Source organism: Stegostoma tigrinum, chromosome 19 (assembly GCF_030684315.1).
Source record: "Stegostoma tigrinum isolate sSteTig4 chromosome 19, sSteTig4.hap1, whole genome shotgun sequence".
NCBI lineage: Eukaryota > Metazoa > Chordata > Chondrichthyes > Orectolobiformes > Stegostomatidae > Stegostoma > Stegostoma tigrinum.
The window spans coordinates 54761800-54783513 of record NC_081372.1 but is presented as its reverse complement, the minus strand read 5'-3'; the positions used below and the strand labels follow the sequence as shown (position 1 = coordinate 54783513).

Below are 21714 nucleotides of genomic sequence, written 5' to 3'. Positions count from 1 at the left end.
CGCGCGCATGTGCAGCCGCTCGCCGTGCATCCTGGGAATTATAGTTCTTCATCCCCGCCGTAAAGCGCTTCTGGCCCGGCATGAGACTACAAACACCGGCAGCGGACAGTGCGCAAGCGCCTTCCCCGCCGATGGAGCACTGTGCATTATGGAAGTTGTAGTTCTGTGCATAATTCCAGTTCACAGTCGGAGTCATTGCTCAATTCTTCCACCTGGAGTGCTGCAGGGACTTTCCATCGATCCAATTAAAAAAACCCTGGAATCAACGCGGATTATATGTATTCCCGTGAATTGCAGCGGATAAAGGAAGAGGAGATATTTTTGAGAGCGTGATTGGGAAATATCTCCCGGCATCATTGTTCATGAATCGGGCTGGGTTGCGACAATTTGTGGACTGTACATTCGATTTAACTTCCAAAATACAATCTCACTAGTTTCTGGGGATATACCTGACTCACCGTTTTACTGCGCTGTATTTTGATGCAAGCTCGAGCTGGTCGGGTCCTAAAGGACATAGCTGATAGACTGGGTCTGTGGCAGGTGGTGAGGGAACCAACAAGAGGGAAAAACATACTTGACCTCATCCCCACTAATTTGCCATCTGCAGATGCTTCTGCCCATGACAGTATCAGTAAGAGCGACCACCGCACAGTCCTTGTGGCTCCACATTGAGAATAACTTCCATTGTGTTGTGTGGCATTGTCATTGTGCTAAATGGGACAGACTTTGAACAGACCTAGCAACTTCAGACTGGGTATCCATGAGGCGCTGTGGGCCATCAACAGCAGCAGAACTGTACTCCAGCACAATCTGTAACCTCATGGCCAACATATTCCCCCACTCAACCATTAGCATCAAACCAAGGGATAAATGCTGGTTCAATGGAAAGTGTAGGAGGGCGTGCCAAGAGCAGCACCAGGCTGAAGGTGAGGTGTCAACCCGGTGAATCCACCAAATGGGACTGTTTCCATTGCCATACAGCATAAGCAGCAACTGATAGGCACATCTAATCCCTGCAGCCCTGCCACATCCAGTCACGAATGCTGGTGGATGATAAACAATTCACTGGAGGAGGAGGCTCCACAAATATCCCCAATCTCAATGATGGAAGAGCCCAGCACGTCAGTGCAAAAGATAAGGCTGAGGCCTTTACAGCAGTCTTCAGCCAGAAGAGTCGAGTGGATGATCCATCGCGGCCTCCTCCACTGGTCCCCAGCATTATAGATACCAGTCTTCAGCCAATCAGATTCGCACCACATGATAGCAATAAAAGGTTGGAGGCACTGGATACTGCAATAGTACTGATGAGTTGTGCTCCAGAACTTGCTGCTCCCCTAGCCATGCTGTTCAAGTACAGTTACAACACTGACATCTACCCGACAGTGTGGAAAATTTCCCGAGTACATCGTGTACACAAAAAGCAGGACAAATCCAACTTGGCCAATTAATGCCCCATCAGTCTACTGTCAATTATCAGTATATTGATGGAAGGTGTTATCAATAGTGCTATCAAGCAGTACCTGCTCAGTGACACTCAGTCTGGGTTCCACCATGACCACTCAACTCGTGATGTCAGTACAGCCTTGGTTCAAGCATGGACAAAACAGCTGGATTCCATAGGTGAGATGAGAGTGACAGCCCTTGACATCAAGGCTGCTCGACCGAGTGTGGCATCAAGGAGCCGTAGCAAAACTGGAATCAATAGGTATCAGGAGGCAAATTCTCACGTGGTTAGAGTCAAATCTGACTCTGATTGTTGGAGATCAATCATTTCAGCTCCAGGATATCTCTACAGGAGTTCTTCAGGGTAGTGTCCCAGGCCCAACCATCTTCAGCTGCTTCATCAATGACCTTCCCTCCATCATAAGGTCAGAAGTGGGGATGCTCACCGATGATTACCCAATGTTCAGCATCATTCGTGATTTCTCAGACACTGAAGCACTCCCTGTCCAAATGTAACAAGATCTGGACAACATCCAGGCTTCGGCTATTGACTGGCAAGTAACATTTGCACCACTCAATGCCAGACAATGAACATCTCCAATAAGAGACAATCTAACTACTGTCCCTTGACATTTAATGGTATGACCATTATTGAATCCCCCACTAACAACATCCTGGGAGTTATCATTGACCAGAAACTCAACTGGATTCACCACATAAATACAGTGGCTACAAGAGCAGGTCAGAGGCTTGGAGTACTATGGAGAGTAACTCCTGACTCTTAGAAGCCTGTCCACCATCTACAAGGCACAAGTCATGAGGGTGCTGGAATACTCCCCACTTGCTGGATGGGTGCAACCCCAACAACACTCAATAAGCTTGGCACCATGCAAGACAAAGCAACCCACTTGATTGGCACTGCAACCACAACTGGGCAACACGGTGGTTCAGCGGTTAGCACTGTTACCTCACAGTGCCAGGCACCCGGGTTCGATTCCATCCTAGGGTGATCATCTGTGCGGAGTTTGCACATTCTCTCTGTGTCTGCATGGGTTTCCTCCGGATGCTCTGGTTTCCTCCCGCAGTCCAAAGATGTGCAGGCTAGGTGGATTGGCCATGCTACGCTGCCCGTAGTATTCAGGGGTGTGTGGGTTATAGGGGGATGGGTCTGAGTGGGATGCTCCAAGGGGTGGTGTGGACTTGTTGGGCTGAAGGGCCTGTTCCTGCACTGTGGGGAATCTACTCTAATCTAAACCATCCACTCCCTCCATCATTGATGGTTAGTAATAGCAATGTGTACTATCTACAAGATGCACTGCAGAAATTCACCAAAGACCACTTGCATCTAGAAGGACATGGTGGCTCAGTGGTTAGCACTGCTGCCTCACAGCACCAGGGACCCGGGTTCAATTCCACTCTCGGGCGCCTGTCTGTGTGGAGTTTGCACGTTCTCCCCGTGTCTGCATCGGTTTCCTCCGACATTCCAAAGATGTGCAGGCTAGGCGGATTGGTCATGCTAAGTTGCCCATCATATCCAGAGATGTTTGGTTAGACATGGGTAAATGCAGAGGTTAGGGGAATGAATCAGGGTGAGACGCTTTTTGGAGAGACAGTGTGGACTTGTTGGCCCAAATGACCTGTTTCCACACTGTAGAGATTCTATGACAAGGGCAGCATATATAATGGGAACACCACCACCTTCATGTTCCCCTCCAAGCTACTTACCATCCTGACTTGGAAATGTATCACTGTTGCAGGGTCCAAATCCTGGAATTTCCTCCCTAATGACATTGTATGTCAACCTGCGCCGTTCAAAAAGGTAGCTCACCACCACCTTCAAAAATGCAACTAGGGATGGGCAAGAAATGCTGGCCAGCCAGCAACACCCACATTAATTAAAGTTGTGACCTAAAGTGTTAAATCTGTTTCTCTCTCCACTGATGCTACCAGATCTGCTGAGGCTTTCCAGTCTTCTCTGATTTCATTTCAGTTCTCTATTACAATTTTGCCTGAAATTTTCTATATATCTTATGAAAAACAAGAAAACCTGTAAATCAGAAACAAAAGCAAAAATTAGTGAAAAAGCTCAGATTTAATGTTTTGAGTCTGATTTCTCTTCACAGATGCTGCCAGACCTGCTGAGCTTTTCCAGCAATTTCTGTTTTTGTATACATCTTCACTGAACTCAGACCTTAAGCTGGTACTTTAGGCCCATCATAAATCCTTCTTTGAACATCCTACCCATTGTTGTATTTCTGGTTAAATATGAGCCACCACTGTAAAACAGAATAGCTTTTAGTGTAGAAACTGATAACCCAAAATAAATAAGAACTGGAGTAGGCCAATGTGCCTGACAAATGTTGACACAAAAATATAACCAAATGCCAGAAGGTGAAGTGTGTATATACAATATGCAAGTATTTGTTGAAATTCCCGTGTTGGAATGTCCTCAAATCATGCTTGAAGAGGTCAGACATACCCGCTGACTCATGGGAATCCTTGGCCTGTGACTGACAAAAATGGAGGAGGTTAATTCAGGTGGGCACTGAACATATTGAGAGACATTGTCTCAAATATGTAGAAAGTCATGACTTTGGAACCACTTCACTAGCTTCCAAACAATCCATTTACCCAACTCTGTCCTACATGTGGCAGAGTCTACAGATTCCACATTAAACGTATCAACCATCTCAGAATTCATGAAACAGGAGTTAAACTCCTTAAACACAAGGGACTGCCTAAGAAGAAGATTTTCTGTCGCATTACTAATGAAGAGACAGAGTGCTTTAAAGAGAATGAGGACAAGTTTAAGAACAGTAGATCATTCAATCCTTACAATAATGAGGTACCATGTCAGAAAATAGGTGATTAAAAAATTGTGAGGTGAGCTTTATAGGAACCAAAGCTAATTTGCAACCAGCGATGAAATGGAGCAGAAATCAGTTCAAGTTACAAGAATTTATTAGCTATAGTTTTACATCTATTTGTCACCAGGCTTGGATGCCAAGATTTTTTTAATGGAAACCATTTGTGGTTAAGTTAAAATCCTGGACACAAAACAGAAATTGCTGGTAAAGCTCAGCAGGTCTGGCAGCATCTGTAAAGGAAAAAACAGAGTTAATGTTTCGGGTCCAGTGACCCTTCCTTGGAACTGGACTCGGAACATTATCTCTGTTTTTTTCCTTCACAGATGCTGCCAGATCTGCTGAGCTTTTCCAGCAATTTCTGTTTTGTTTCCTGATTTATAGTATTTGCAGTTCTTTCGGTTTTTAAAATCCTGGACCTCTACTGAGAAGCACTATGACAATCCATTCCCTACACAGGTGGGAAAGAAGCAATGTCAGAATGCTCAAGGAAACTTCATGCGTGTTGCGTTCGGAAAATTAAATTGACAGTGCACACATGGTTTGCAGCATGTTTATGTTTGCTGTTTGTTTATACTGGAGCTCTGAAGATGTTAAGCCGACTGAACATGCAGTGATATTTTTAGGGGAGGGGAGGGAGGCTAGGAAGGTTGTATAGAAAATTGAGAGCTTGATCAGACATCGTCTTAATTTTTTTTGGAAGGAAGGATAAAATTTCTATTCGTTGAGGTTTGAAATGAGTCATTTCTTTGAACAGTAACAATTGTTACATTATAAATTTTTTTGTGAAATATGCTGAATGTGAGGTCATCCTGTTTAGTAGTAATAACAGCAAAATGGATTATTATTTAAATGGTGAAAAACTGCAGCATGCTGCTGTGCAGAGGGACCTGGGTGTTCTTTTGCATGAATCATACGAAGTTGGTTTGCAGGTGCAGCAGGTAATTAAGAAGGCAAATGGAATATTGTCCATCAGTACTAGAGGGATGGAGTTTAAAAACAGAGATGTTATGCTGCAATTGTATAGGGAGCTCATCCTTACTTGAGAAAGGATGTACTGGCACTGGAGGGAACGCAGAGGAGGTTCACTGTGTTGATTCCAGAATTGAGAGGTTTGGCTTATGAGGAGAAATTGAGAGTGGTACTGTACTCATATGAATTTAGAAGAATAAGAGGAGAGCTTATAGAAACATATAAAATCATGAAGAGAATAGATAAGATAAAAACAGGGAGGTTATTTCCACTGCCAGGTGAAAATAGAACAAGGGGGCATAGCCTCAAAAAAGGGGAGTTGATTTATGACTGAGCTGAGGAGGAACTTCTTCACCCAAAAAGTTGTGAATCTGTGGCATTTCCTGCCCAGTGAAGCAGTTGAGACTACTGCATTGAATATTTTTAAGGCAAAGAAAGATAGTTTTTGAACAGTGAAGGAATGAAGGGTTGTAGTGAGCGTGCGGGTAAGTGGAGCTGATTCCATGAGAAGATCGGTCATGATCTTGTTGAATGGCAGAGCAGGCTGGAGTGGCTAGATGGCCAACTCTTCCTCCTATTTCTTGTGTTCTTATGTCCTTGTGGGATGTGGGGTTGGGAAATCCTTTGGATTACTGGTAAAAGTGGAGCAAAACTTTAATATCCACCGTGTAGAACTCCCTCATCAGCCGTGCCCAGTTTTGGGACGCTCCAGTTTCGCCTCAAACCTCAGTCTGAGATCATGGGGATTTCTTTTGTGGCAAGGCACTGAGGGCACTGTCGCTAAATCTGTTGGCTTTATTATTTTTAGCTTTATGTTGTTGTGTATGTGGAGGGGGAAGGGGAGAGATTCGACCCTTGCAGGGACCACCCAGACTTGACTCGACTCCTCGCGCCATGATCCAGGTGCTTTGGACTCCGGGTAGGACTTTCCCCACGCTGAGCAATTCAAGTGCGAGTCCATCAGGAGCCACGTTAACTCTGTGTGTAGGAAGAAGGACTGAGCTTAAGAGCAGATAGACCCAACGCATGATATTAAGTATGAAACCGGGGGTACGGTGCTAGACGAAAACACCTTTGGACCATTCTGCGCAAAGAATGATTCCCATTCCTCCAAACCGTCAGCAAAATAACTTGGAAAGGACATTATTTTGTCAGAAGGAAATGGACAGGAGGAAATCGGACTCTGTTCGTTTCACTACTGCAAGCAGCGAAAAATTTGAAGTTATCTGAGTTTAACCACCGATTCTGAGCAGAGCTGATGTAATGTGGGAATAACGGTGTTGACTATAGCACTACACACACAAAAGCAAAACAGAGAAAAATAACGCAAGCTTGAGGTGAGAAGGACTGCGGTTGGAAAGCCCCTCGGAAAATACCGCACGAAGGGGAGTGGAGAAAGGAGCCGGGGGTTCTGTATAAATCTCTCCTGCGCCTGATCGCTAAAGCATTTACAACAAGCAAAACAGAAACCACCGCTTCGGCAGGGATTCATTGTTAATTCAGAAGGAAAATTAAGCACCCCTTCGACATCGCTTTTTCACATAAAACTGAAAAAAACAAGTTTTGGACAAAATGCTGAGGCCAATTATCCTGGTGTGCTACTTTTTATGTCTATTTCAGGTAAGTTTCAGTGTGTTCAATTACTGAGAGATGACTTGAAGTGGAGTTAGATTGCTTCCTTTTGAAAACCTCTTTCTTAAAAAGAAAGGAATGGAGTACGAATTTCTTCGGTGAGGAAGTGCGAAAGAACAAAGACGAGGGTATAGACTGCAGTGGAGTTGTTCAGTGATTAATGAAACATGTTTGAATGTTGCGAGTCTTATCAATAGGACAAGTGAACTGCGGACGCAAGATACTTGCAAGCATAATATCACAGTTACTACTGAGGCGTCGCTTGGGAAAAGGCAAGAAGAGCTACTGGACATTTCAGGGGGTAGGCAGCTCAAAAATAGTTGGAGATGTGAGTGGGATTGCTTGAAGAGACAATCAACCAGGAGGGACGATGTCCTCAATGTGGAATAACTGCTGGGAATATACCGTACATTCCCAATCAGAGAGAGATAGAAGAGCAAATGTAATAGGCTCGATGTTACCAAGTGTAGAAGCTATGAAGCGCTGGTAGGAGATTACAATCAGCTAGAATGCGTGCAAGGTTTTCGAGGGCACAGGATTCTTGAAAGACATTGGGGGTGGTGATTTTTTTCTAGCAAAGCCCAGCAATGGGGGAGGAGTATTGTCCTCAGTTTTGCGAAGTGAAGATGGGCAGGTGGAAGGAGTATTAGCACTTTCATGCTTATGATCAGAATTTTGTTAGCTGTACGGGTAACTGCGGAGAAGGGCAAAGATTGACCTAACCAAATAATAGGTGACAATGCAAACTGTGTGGATCCAGAGGCTGAGTGTGAACTCAGGCTGACGTGACAAATATAGTGAGAGGGAAAATAGCAACTGGTTCACCATATTTGACCATCACTAGAGCACCAAGTGAACCTACAGCAGCTGCTTGCTATCCTCACTGGCTGAAGGTAAGGTGCTCCAGTACTTCAGGACTAGTCACTTTGCACTGCTGTAAACAAAGGGAGGAAGAGGTCAGCCAAGTAACGTGGGGATCCTGCAGCCTTCTGGACTCAATATTGAGCTCCATAACTTTAGGGCTTGAGCTATCCCATATACTTACCCCAATCCTTACACAACCAGGACTTGTTATCACATTGTCTGCTATTACACACAACCATTGTTGGCCAGTAATAGTCCCCATTAAAACTGTTCGCCTTCCTAGCCAGATCATTAATGATTCCTTTGTTTGGCTCACTGTTCTTTTCCTTCTTTGGGCTCTATCCCCACCTATCGTTTACTCCTTACTCCCTCCCCCAATCCTATCTTGTGCAGATAAATCAACACTCTTTCCTAGTTACCATTAGTTCTGAGGAAAGGTTGCCAGACTCAAAATTTTAACTCTGATTGCTCCCCACAGATGCTGCCAGAACCTGCTGAGCTTTTCCAACAATATCTGTTTTTGTTTCTGATTTACAGCATCTGCAGTTCTTTCAGTTTTTAACTACAGTTGGTCTAAACATGTTGGTGGGCAAATTATTGGAAAAATATTCGAAGGCACGGTAGAACTTATCCTCAGCAATATGTGGATTCATCAAACACAGCATGGGTTTGTTACCAAAAGATGATGTTTGACTAACATGACTGGTTGTTTTTGAGGAGACAATGGATAGAAAAGGCAAGATGAGGTGGCTCATTTGTTACAGCTAACCCAGATATTTCTAAAGGTTTAGACGACATCAAAAAATGCGAAATCTCAAAGGATCATATTTAAGTTACAAGTTGGATCCAAAATGAGCTCAGTGGCTGAGGTGAAGGCGTCAATTGGTATTTTTGCGACTGGAATGCTGCTTCCGATGAAGATCAGCCCAAGATCCCGTGTTATTTTGTTATGACTAGTAATTTACATTCAATTGTAGGGGACATATTTTAAAGATAATATAAAGGTTGGCCTTGTGATTGATAATAAAGAAAAGAGTTGACCCTAAGCTAGCCGTGGCTTGAGCAGGTGGGTAAAAATGTGCCAAACGGAGTTTAGCCCTGAGAAGTGTGGGGAAATACTTTTGGGGAATGCTAACAAAACAAAGAGTACACAGCAAATGACAAGTTACCATAGATTGTCAGACATCAGAGGGACTTGGAGTGCATAATCACAAGGAGCAGGATAGATAGTTAGGGTACACAAGAATATATACTGGAAACTTTTATTCATTAATCAGAACACTGAATGTAAACAGAGGTAGGTTGGACTGGAACTAGATATTTGAGAAAAAAAACCTGTTAGGCCACAGCGAGCGCATTGGGAACAATTCTGGTCACTGCTTTGCAGGAACAATATGATTCCACTATGGAGCTATGGGAGCTTTATTTTAAATTCATGCGTAAGATGTGGGTGTCACTGGCTTGGCCAGCATTTATTGTCCATCTGTAATTGTCCTTAAGAATGTGATGATGAAGCTATCTTCTTGATGCATTGCAGTCCCTAAGGTGTAGGGACATCACTATATACCAGCATTCCCATGTTGAAGCCTCCATCCACAGATTCTTTCCTCACATAGTACTCCCTGACAAGCACCCTTCTCGCTTTGAAGGACTGACAGAGAGAGAGAAAAACAGAGAAGGGGGGAAAGCGAAGAGAAATTTTTCACCTGCAACAGATCTTTGCTGAAGTGCAGATCTCCAGTGAGATGGCTATGAGGCTGCACTGATTGGTCTCAGTGGCCTGGACAAATGGTGGGAGAAAGAAAGCCTGTCTCTGATCACTATCCAATAGCTCCATTGTTAGGAAGGCCACATGAGGGTCAAACATGATCCATTGCTTGGTGGAATGGTTTTGCCTGCAATCACTCTGCAGTTTCAAGCACAAGGAATGAACCTCAGACAAAACATGAGACAGCTGCTGGGAACAAGAGATTACTGAGTGAGAAGTGATATTTTCTCTGTATGTGGCCACATTTTAATTGTAATATTTCACTTGTACTTTTAGATTTCAAAGGGACCAGTGCCTTGTGAACATGATTCACCTAGACCATTGGTTACTGTTGTCATTTGTCAGTTAATAGTGAAACTATTGTGAAACTCTACCCCACCTTTCAACCAGCATAGTTTAATGTGGCGAGTGTGCACAACTAGACCGTTGCACTAGAGGTACCACATGGGAAGATTGAGGTGAGGGAAAGTCTGATAGGCTCATGAAAGGGAAGTTAGTAGAAGTTTCTGTTGATAAGGGGACTTGAGGTAAGTCAAGTGGGTAGAATCTGATGTACTGCACAAACATTTGTGGAGACAATGGCCTGCTTCTGCACTGGAGATTTGATGCATTTTATTGCTGCTACCACAAGGTAGAAAAGCTAATGTACGCATTGAGCTGTGCTTGTGATCTGGTAGTGAGGAGATAACCCTAAGGGCTGTAGAAGCGTCAGGCTCCATTATGCACTCCAACATAATCTGAGTTAATACTGAGTTATTATTAATCATTGTGTTATAGCCACAGACTACAATCAGAAGTAATTAATTGGTTTCCATCTTCTCAGTGAGTCCAAACAGTGCCTCTACCGTGGGTTGTCTATTGGGATTGGTCCTTTGTTGTTTTGCTGCAGTAGTGTACTCTACAGATTATGACAACATTAAACTACACATCAAAGAAGGAGGCCGTTTGTCCCATCATTCTTGTGCTGACTCTTTATGGAAACAGCCAAATTGCCCCACTACCCTGCTCTTTCTTCTCAGGACTGCACAACTTTTCAAACATACGGTCAAATCTCTTCTTGGATATTAATTACGAGGAATTTATTTTCACTGGTTGGGAGTTTAGGCCTAAAGCACAGGTTTAAACATTAGAACCAAGCCTTTTAGGAGTCAAATTAGGAATCACCATTACATCCAAATTATGGTACAGGTATGGAACTCTGAATTGTAAATATTGATGATAAATCAACTGTTAATCTTATATCAGAGATTGATAGTTTTATGTTAACCAAAGTTGTTAAAGACATGGGGCGAGTTAAGTCAGTTTGCAGATCAGTTATGATCAAATTTAATGGTGGGTGGAACAAACCCATGGGACTTAATGGACTACTTCTGTTTCTTTGCTCCAATGCAAGTTGCAACTGTGACAACACTAGGTAATATAGTAAAATAGTACTTTCTATATTCTGTGCAATCTGTTGAGTATTTTTATCCAAAGAAATGGTGATTGCTTGGATTAGGCGAGGAGCAGTGTGTGCCATAGTAACTGTGCAATTGGGAGGAAAGAAAGAGCAGATTATTTTACTTCCAAGAGTAAAGTTTATAACAAGCTTATGAGATGTCAAACTGCCTGTTGAATACAGGGGAGCCAAGTGCTCTTGTGTTAATCAGAACATGATACAAGAAAATGCAAATATTAGCAAAAAGCAAATGCAAATTGTGTATCATGTGACTACAAATAAAGAAGTATGAAATTAATTTTCAGAGAGAGTTACCAGGATTTGTGGCTATTACTAATTGTTAGTGATTCTTTAGATGGTAACACTCTGCTTCTGAGTCAGAGGGTGTGGTTTAAAGTCCCACTGCAGGCCTTGAGCACTGTAATAAAATATTGAGGGAATGCTGTATTGTTGGGAGTGCTGTCTGTGGATAGACAGTGAACCAAATCTGTCCTCTCAGGTGGACATAAATGATCTAATGGTACCATTTGAAAGGAAAACAGGGAAGTTACTCCCTGATGGCTTGGTTATTATTAGGATTAGGAATCAGCTTTATGGCTGTTTCTCCAACCTGTGCTTCAAGATTTCCCCAGTACTTTTGATAATCAGAGGTGAGTGTAATGTTCAAGATGCAATCTGACTTGGGCATATAAAGTTTGATTGTCAAGTCCTTTGCTTTATAATTTAATATTTGCGATTATATATTCAACAAGCTATTTTGGTATTTAGTGTCAAATGTACGAAGACTCCCAAGGTCTCACAATGGCAATGGTGTCTTCTTGTAAGATCTTCCAAATCTATTGACGAGAAAAGTGACCCAAAACTTTGTAGTGCGTGGGCTATGAAGTCCATATACCTGAGACCATATTGCAGAAATAACTTCGCAGGAGGACAGTGTAACAATGACCCCATAACATCTCTGAAGAAATCCACATATTTCTGCCAAGTAACCCTAGTCCCTGGCCTGTGCCTGATGAAAATGGGACTCCCAACAAACAGTGAGAGGTGAAAACAAGTTGCTGGTGAGAATGCAGAAATCACCAAATAATCCAACTGTCTGACCTGTCAGTCACCACCTTTATGGTACATGGTAGAAGTGGTTCAAGAAGGTAGTTCACCACCACCTTCTGAAGGGCAGTTAGGGATAGGCAGTAAGGGCTGGCCTGCCAGTGATACTCATATCCCATAAGTGAATGGAGAAAATGTAATAGAACAGCGTTTCAGTTTTGCATTTCTCATTTCTGAGCTTGAACCATCCAACACAATCATTCCACTTACTACATTTCTGTAAGTTACCTTGCTGCTACATAATATCTAAAATAATATTGATAGACATTTGCATAAAAATATGATGTTCAAACTGGGACTGAATATCTTTTGTTATTATTCAATGTCTTACTAAAAAGAAATCTTGCACCTGATCTAATTATCCCCCACAGTCTACGCTCACATCATCTAAAATTTCATAGAGTCATTACAGGAGACAGTGGCATTGTGCTAATGTCATTGGACAGTAGAGTTAGAGCCCCAGGATAATGTTTGTGTGATAAATCCCTTCATTGATTATTCTAAAAACTCATTTGAAAGCAGGCATCTACTGTCTGTAAGCCGTTAGGCCTCCACGTGAGTCTGGTCCCTCACCAAAGCCATTGGCTCTTACCCACTCGCTGAAATGCCTGAGAGAACTGGTTATGGATGGGCAACAAATACTGGCCTTGCCAGTGACACCCAATTCCCAAGCAAGAATGAAAAAAAATTATGGCACAGAAAGAGGCCATTCAGTCTGCCAAATCCATGCTGGATTTCTGTAAAGCAACTTGCCTTACGTACCCTAGCATTAATGAATTAATTAATGTTTAAATATAGTGAAAGAGCAGAAATAGACCATGCAGCCCATTGTGTTCTCTCCACTGATCAATGAGATCATGCTTGATTTGATAATTTTCAACTCCACTTACCTGACTTTTTCCTCTAACCCTAGTTCCCATTATTGATCAGTCTATCGCATCCTTGAGTATTCCTCATCACACAATCTCCATGGCAAATAATTCTACAAATTCACTACCATCGGAGTGGAGTGATCTCTCCTCAACTCTTTGGCCTCATTGGGTAACCCCTCACTCTGAGGTTATGTCATTTGGGCCTGGAGTCTCCCACAGAGGGAGACAATCTTTCCCCATCTGCCTTCACAAGTCCCTTGGAGTCTTATATTTTTCAGTAAGGACACCTCATTTGTCTAAACTTCAACCAGTTTGTGTTTCTTGGCAGTGCTTACAATACAGTGAACATTTCAGTTGTGAAAAGTGAGCCTGTTCCAGGAATGCAACTGACAGGAATGTGGTTGTGGACAGAACTCACATCTCCTGAATGATAAGTGCTGGAGAGAAAGCAGGGTATGTGATAAGTACAGAGTCAGCTCCAAAGGACATTTGTTAAAAGCAAAGCTGAAGGGTAGGGGGTTTTAGGTGCGATGGGCAGCATGTTGGTGCAGGCGTTGAGGGCCAAACGGCCTGTTCCTTTGCTGTAATTTTCTTTGTTCTTTGAATAAATTAAAGTTCCTTTTCGTGATACAAGTCAAGAAAGGTAAGAATACTGTCCGCTCCACAATGGGATGTTCATTTGTGTACATGCAGACTGAGGGATGAATAAACAGATACTGGGGAAAATCATTATCCCTTCAACCAGTGCCATGGGATCCTTTACACCATCTGAGAGGCAAACATAGTTTAACATGTCATTTCAAACATAGTGTCTCTGACAATGTAGCACTCTGTCAGAACTATGCTGAACTGTCAGCCTGATCATGTCAAAGTTAAACTCATGATCTTTCTGACTCAGAGATGAGAATAAGAGTCTGTCTTGGCTGCCACACCACTGGTGACAGCAGCAAATTACTGCAGATGCTGGAATCTGTACTGAAATCATTATATATTGGAGATCACAGCAAGTCAGGCAGCACCCATGGAGAGAAAAGCAAGCTAATGTTTCGTGTCTAGATGACCCTTCATCAGAGCACAACTGGTGGTGCTCATTATAATCTAATGTAGGTTAAGCTTTCATTTTTATTTGAAGGCTGCTAGCTTTTCAGCCTTTCAACAAATTTGGAGATTAGAAACTCTATGTCTTCCTCTTTCATGAGGCCTTTTACTGCTCACCAAAAATCAGGTCCAAATTGAAGCACAGCAGTAATGGGCCTTTTAGGTATTTCCCTTCAGTACAGCAGTTGCAGTATTATCTGCTGCAGCTCTGCCATTCTGCTGGAAGACAAATATTTTGTTTGATTCTGATTAAGGGACTTTTGAAAGTAAACCACTGTACCTCACCCACAAAGGTGGGGTTTATCAGATTTCCTCAGGTTGTATCAGATGAAGCATTTGTGAAAATGTGTTGCTTTAAGAAGACCTTGTTGCTTCCATATGTTTTGAACTTAATTGACCCAAGTATTATAAAACTAAATGATGAACTACAGCAATACCATTATTCGGGCTGTCTTCAAAAAGTGGAAGGAGACCAACTTGCATTTATGTAGCACCTTTGATGTAGTGAAATGCCCCAAGGTGCTTCACAGGAGTAGAATCAGATTAGAAAGAAATGACAGTAAGCTAAGGAAGATATTATGACAGATGCCATAACTTTTTCAGAGAGATAGGTTTATAGAGTGGCTTAAAGGAGGACAGAGGTAGGGATGGTGCAATGGTACTGTTCCTACCCTAGACCAGGAGGCCCAGGTTCAAGTCCCACCTGCACCAGAGGTGTGTAATACCATTTCTGCACAGGTTACCTAAATGAAAAAAAAATAAGTATAGAGAGGTTGATGGGAAGAAATTTCAGAGCCCTGGGCCCAGATGCTGAAGTCAAGTTCATCAACAGTGGAGAGATTGAAATAGAGGGTGCTCAAAATGCACAAGTCGACATCTCATAGATTTACAAAGCTGGAAGAGGCTGCAGAACTAGGGTGATGTTATGAGGAGATTTAGAAACAGGCATTGTTGCATCAGGACCTAATGCTGGTGTGGAGACAAGATGTGCTAACTTGTTGAGGCCATGCTGACAATTATAGGGGGAAGGGATAGATTGGGGAGATGGTTTGAATACTTAAATAGGCAAGGAATTCAAGCTGCAAGAATGTATTTTAGATCTATTTAGTGAAAGTCATGTAAGTGTCTGGGTGATTTCCAATTTTTAAATATCCAGGGAATGTGGTCAGCAAGTAATGTGGATGAATTGTTATGTGCAGTTACATGCTAAACCCCTTTTTGGGGGTTAGTTCATCAATGATCAGCCTTCTGGGGGTCAGTTGTGGCTTAGTTGTCAGCGCTCTGGCCTCTGAGTCAGAATCATTGCCGTTTCAAATTCCACTCTAAATGTCTAAGCACAGAAACCAAGCCTGAGACTCCAGAGTGGTGCACAGTTGGGGGGCATTATTGGAGGTGCAATATTTTGGACGAGCTGAGACCCTGTCAGGTTATGTAAAAGATCCAATTTCCAAGTCGAGCAATGGAGTTCCCAATGTCCTGGCTAATTTTGACCACTCAGTCAACATCATAGAAACAGATTAGCTGGACATTATCGCCTTCCCATTTGAGGGAGGTGGCTGTGTGCAAACTGGCTGTTATAAGACCATAAGACATAGGAGTGGAAGTAAGGCCATTCAGCCCATGAAGTCCACTCTGCCATTTAAATCGTGGCTGATGGGCATTTCAACTCCACTTCCCTGCACACTCCCCGTAGCCCTTGATTCCTTGTGAGATCAAGAATTTGTCGATCTCTGCCTTGAAGGCATCTAACGTCCCGGCCTCCACTGCACTCTGTGGCAATGAATTCCACAAGCCCACCACTCTCTGGCTGAAGAAATGTCGTCTCATTTCCAGTTTAAATTTACCCCCTCTAATTTTAAGGCTGTGCCCACAGGTCCTAGTCTCCCTACCTAATGGAAAGGTTGCCTCCTTTCAACTGTGACAACGCTTCAAAATGTGGCTGTTAAGTGCTTTGTGTTGTTCTGTAGTTATGAAAGGTGTGATATGAATTCGAGACTTACTTTCTGAAAGACTGCAAAAGGATGTATTTGTTTGAAGCAAAGACTGGATTTATTGCATGTGATAGCTTAGAAATTTCTAAAATGGTTTGGCACTTCCCTTTTAATTCGGGTCAACAATTAAAACAGAAATTATTGCACGTAAGAAGTCATTTTTTTCTATTGCAGTGGGGCAATGCAGGTTCTTAGACTGACATGGTCTGCTCTTAAACCTATTTTCTTGCATATTTCTTTCCTAAATGTTGGAAAAGCTCTTCCACAAAATAACCTGTCACCAAACCTTATGATCTGTTGCCTGATTTTTGGGCGCATTTACTGACATTGTTTACCATTGTAATTCACAATGTCAACATTTGCCCTTCAGTTTTGCTATGTGATTGCAGGATCTATCACATGGAGTTCAGTAGAATATCCAGTTGCAGCTATTGAAAGTTCGCAGGGTCATATTGTACAAGTGCCCAAGGCAGTATCACTCATATCCTGGGAGCAAAGTTTTTAAAAGCCCATGACCACCAGTTGGTGCAGTGGAGAGAATTTCTTCAGTACTTCTACCACCTTGGCTACTGTTCTGAATATAAAACTTATACTCATAAGCTGAACATAGAAAGTACCACAAGCGATTTACTGGTATCCTGTTTATAAAATAGTTTCAGAGAAATTTTGGCAAGTACATACTGTGGACTGCATGCTACTGCAACGGTGCATAGTGATGGAGAGACTGCAGGTCATACTCTGAAAAGACCTTTCCTGATTTTGAAAACTCCTTAGGACGTTGGAATCTCTTGCAGTGATTTCTCTGAGTCATTTCCGTAACTCTATCCTTTCATTCCCAGTATCGATCTAGTGAATCTTCACTGCACCTTTGCATGAATCTAATATACCTCCTATAACAAGATGCCAAATTCTACCTATGTATTTGAACCGAAATTCTCTTTCCAACATCCCTGAAAATCTTAGAGTCCACACTTCTCAATCTCTGTTCCTTGTACTATCAGAATGTACAAACTTTCATTGCTCCTTTTCTTCAAGTAGACTGCAAAACAAGGTTTTCCGCTGAGGTGTCTGCATAGGTTCTAGCATAGGACCCATCAGCTACACCAAAGAAACCAGTTCCCTATGTTATGACCCCCAGCCATTTCACCGTCCAAGTTTGATTTTTTTCTGCTAGCTAGAGACAGAAGTACACAATAATTGGCCTCAGTGCCTTTAGAGTAGGACAAGGTAAATTTGGTAGGATCTATGCCTCTGATCGCTAACTTGTGACTACCTCTCCACATGAAGTGCACATGTTTAGTGTTGGCTGAGAATAGGATTGTGCTGAACTATGGATGCTCTAATTTGGACAGATGGAGTAGGTGGGCATGCACCTGGTGGATGAGATATAAGGTGGACAACTGTGAGTTTATCTGCTTTAGCAGCAAATAACAGATTGTTATCTGAATGGCAACAGTTTGGGAAAGGGGCAGGTGCAACAAGACCTAGGTGTCCTTGTGCTCTAGCCACTGAAAATAAGCATGCAGGTACAGCCAGTGGTGAAGAAGGTAAATATGAAGTTGACCTTCATAGAGGCAGATTTTGAGTACAGGAGCAGGGATGTTTTGCTGCAATTGTACAGGACAATGGTGAGACCACAACTGGAGTGTTGTGTGCAGTTCTGGTCTCCTTATCTGAAGAAGGACGCTCTGGTTATGACGGGAGTGCGACAAAGGTTCACCAGACTGATTCCTCGGATGGCAGGACCTGAGTGAAAAGGATTGGTTAGGACTATATTAGCTGGAATTTAGAAGAATGAGGGGTGGATCTTACAGAAACCTATAAAGTTCCAACAGGGCCAGACAGGGTAAGGATAGAGTCCAGAACCAGGGGGCACAGTCTAAGGATATACGATTGAGATAAATTTTTGAGGGCGGGGGGCGTGTGGGGTGGGGTGGTGGTGGGTGGGTGGTGCGACAGGAAAGTAACACTGGACACAATCCCTTCTTTACTTTGCATACGCTAACTGTTACGGCTATTTTAAGGCTGTATGACTGTAAGAATAACAGAACAAAATTTGATGGGTGTATTCTGGTGGTTTACACACAGAGACTGCAGTGTTAGGGGGTGAGAACCAGATGTCAGTTAATTGTAAAACCACAGGAAGACAGGGGAGTTTTCACAAGAAAAACCCTAGCCAACAAGATACATTACAAAATAAAGGTACAATCACATCACTCTCTGCTTCATTGTGGCAACATTTTCTGCTTTGTCTTTTTTACGGCCAGAATTCTGCATTTAGGATAAGAGAGATGACGGAAGTTGCATCTGAGGGTAGTAAATGGACACAGGGCTTACAAAGTCAGTCAGCGAATCTGAACAAAGCTAGTTAAATATTTTTCCAAATTGATGGCAGCACAAATAAAACCCTGCATTCGAACACTGAAGGGGCCCATCTTGTTTTGAACACATTAGAATGTTGTGCTTGTCTCAACAAGGGTAGTTCAAAGGGTGCAGTGTACATGAGGATCTCTGGCCAGGGTTCAGACCAGGAGCACAGACGGGGGAGAAAGAGAGACCGCTTCATTCAGTGTAATATAGCAGCAACACTGTGGAGGCCTTGGAGATCACAATCTGTTGTCCACCAGATGAGCTAGGATTACAGAATTGTTACAATGCAGAATGAAGCCATTCGGCCCATCTTGTCTACAGCAGTTCAATTATCTGATCTCAATTCTCCTGCCTTTTCTCCATACCCTTGTACACCATTACTATCCGAATCATCATCCAATGACCCTCTTGAATGTATCAATTTAACCTGCCCCCATCACATTCCCAGGCAGTGTATCCCATACGCTAACTACTTGCTGTGTAAAAAAGTTTGTTCATGTGTTGCTTTGTTTGCACATACTTTAAATCTATGCCTCTCATCCTTGTTCCCTTTTACCAATCGGAACAGTTTCTCCCTAGCTACTCTGTCCAGCCCACTCATGATTTTGAAAACCTCTATCAAACCTTCTCTCCGTCTTCTTCTCTCCAGGAACAACAGTTCCAACTTCTATAATCCAGCCTCTTAACATAAATTCTTATTCCTTGAACCATCCTTATAAAGCATTTCTGCACTGTCTCCAATCTATTCACATCTTTCCTACATTGCAGTACCTACTACAGTACACATTATTCCAGCTGAGGTCTAACAAGCATCTCATGCAAATTCAACATCACCTTCTTGCGCTTGTATTTTGTTACCTCTTAATAAACTCAAGAACACTGCATGCTTTATTAACTTCCCTCTCCATCTCCCTTGCCATCTTCAATGATCACTGTACATCTATACCCAGGTCCCTCTACTAGAGAAAGAACCAGAATGATTTGAGCTTAAAATGGCCCCACTCTGATTGAAAATCTCCTCTGTCTGCTGGCTGCCGGGATCTGATGTGAATACGTTTGAACAGTCTTGATGAAGCTTTCAGCAGGAGCAAAACAGCATGGCCCAGAATTCTCGCTCAAAGCATTCAGAGGCAGGAAATGGAAAGATCATTTTCTGAAGAAGGGTCTCGACCTGAAAGATCAACGTTCCTGCTCCTCTGATGCTGCTTGGCCTGCTGTTTTCATCCGGCTCTACACCTTGTTATCTCAATGGAAAGATTACACCTGGTGCTGTGGAGAACACTGAGATAAGGGCCAGAGAGTGTTATTGAGCAGAATGGAAGGCACTTCACTCTGTTAGACCCAATTTGGGACTCAGTGGCTGACCTGGCTCCAATCCTCTGTATTAACATCCCTCACCTCAATGAAGATAGACATTAAAACTGAATTGTACTGTGTTTGAATTGGAATGTTATGGTTCATCTTTTCTCTGCTAGTCTCTCCCTAGCCATTCTAGTATTTGGTTTAATTTTGCACTAAGTTTGTAGGTGGTGAAAAATACTTTATCTAGAATTCAGGAGTGCAGGCTCGGCGTGAGCATTTCCTCATCCGTTCACCCAGAGAGTTGTTATTGGGTTGTGCAAACTTAGCTCAGAGATTTTTGAATTTATCATGAGTTTAAGTTTCTAATTCAAGTTGCCACTGAAAGATATAGTGCATTAATTAAGGAGATTTTAAACCGAGGTTCTGATTCAGCTTAAGCATCTCACAGTATCATTGGAAGAAGGGCATTGGGCTCTCCCACTCCTTCTAATATTACCAAAAAACATCATTCAACGAGTCTCTTGTTGCAATGCTATTTTGTGGGATCTTACACTGTACAAAATCTAAATTCATTCATTGCATCCTCACCTCTGAATCAGAGGGTTGTGGTGATAAAGTTTCACTCCCACACTGGAACTTGTCCCACTTCAAAACTTGAATGTACTTCTGAGTGAGTGTGTCATCGTGGCTGTGATTTAGTGGAGATTTCGAACTGACACCCCGTCAAACCCCTCAAGTACTGTTTGGAGTAGAGCAGATGAATCTTCCTGGTGTCCTGAACAATACTGAATCCTCAATCGACATCAGTTCGTGATGTGGAGGCGCCAATGTTGGACTGGGGTGGACCAGGTCTGAAATCACACAACACCATGATATAGTCCAACAGGTTTCTTTGAAAACACAAGCCTTTGGAGCCTCAAGCCTGAAGAAGGAATGTGAACTTGTTGGACTATAACCTGATGTTGTGTGATTTCGTGTGACGTCAGTTCACTCAGACACCTGTTACCAGGTTACGTATATTTATGCCAGAGGTTAATGAGTTAAGTTGCCTTTATCATAAATACTCAATGCATTAAAACAAAATTCCCCTTTGTTTTGCTAATCACCTATACTGATTTTTGACCACCTGGCATGTGGCAATAATTTCTCCCTATTTTAATCCTGACTACAATACCAGAAGAAAAACCAAGCCCCCTTTAAAAAAGTCATTAGTATATAATCTTTAATTTTTTTTCTTGACAAAAATATTGTCTGGATTTGAAAGTGCTTAGATTTGTGACATTACCATGGCATGTACAGTACACATGCTGACAAGACAGATGTGATTTACTGAGAGATAACAAAGTGCGGAGCTGGATGAACACAGCAGGCCAAGCAGCATCTTGGGAGCGCAAAAGCTGACGTTTCAGGCCTAGACCCTTCATCAGAAAAGCTTTTCTGATGAAGGGTCTAGGTCCAAAACATTAGCTTTTGTGCTCCCAAGATGCTGCTTGGCCTGGTGTGTGCATCCAGCTCCGCACTTTGTTATCTCGGATTCTCAGCATCTGCAGTTCCCATTATCTCAGATGTGATTTATTTGTCAGCTGTGGAAATGTTTCTGTCTTTCCCCTCCATTTTTCATGAAAAAATGTGTTTTTTTGCGGGCATTACTAAGAGACATTCAGCAATATATCGGCAGAACAATCTGTACTATTTGGTGCCAAATGGTTTAAAGTTATGGTTGATTTCTGTGCTAAATAAACAAAAACAAAGAACAGTGGATGCTGGAAATCAAATTTCTGTGCTATTGGCTCCTTGACATAGACTGACATTTAGAGAATACCTTTCATCCCCCTTCAAATGGACAAAATGGAGATTAATAAGTTCTGTTGAATGATGTTAAATACCTAGTAGTTGAAGGTAACAAGGTAAATGGATGTTGGGTTTTAAGTTGATAATTATACTAAAATGCAAACATAAAGAAGAGCCAGGCCGTACCAGGTGACTGTTTAGA

The 21714-nt window shown here is 42.5% G+C and overlaps 1 protein-coding gene across 1 annotated transcript in view; it reads left to right on the top strand.

The window, feature by feature from the left end:
- Positions 1 to 6214: 6214 nt before the first annotated feature.
- Positions 6215 to 21714, top strand: part of LOC125461507 (tumor necrosis factor receptor superfamily member 5-like) — a 29685-nt gene continuing 14185 nt past the window's right edge. Inside the window, exon 1 of the mRNA XM_048550365.1 lies at positions 6215 to 6899. Within this exon, the coding sequence (XP_048406322.1) occupies positions 6852 to 6899 (48 nt within the window). The 5' untranslated portion in view covers positions 6215 to 6851. The remainder of the gene's footprint in view (positions 6900 to 21714) is intronic.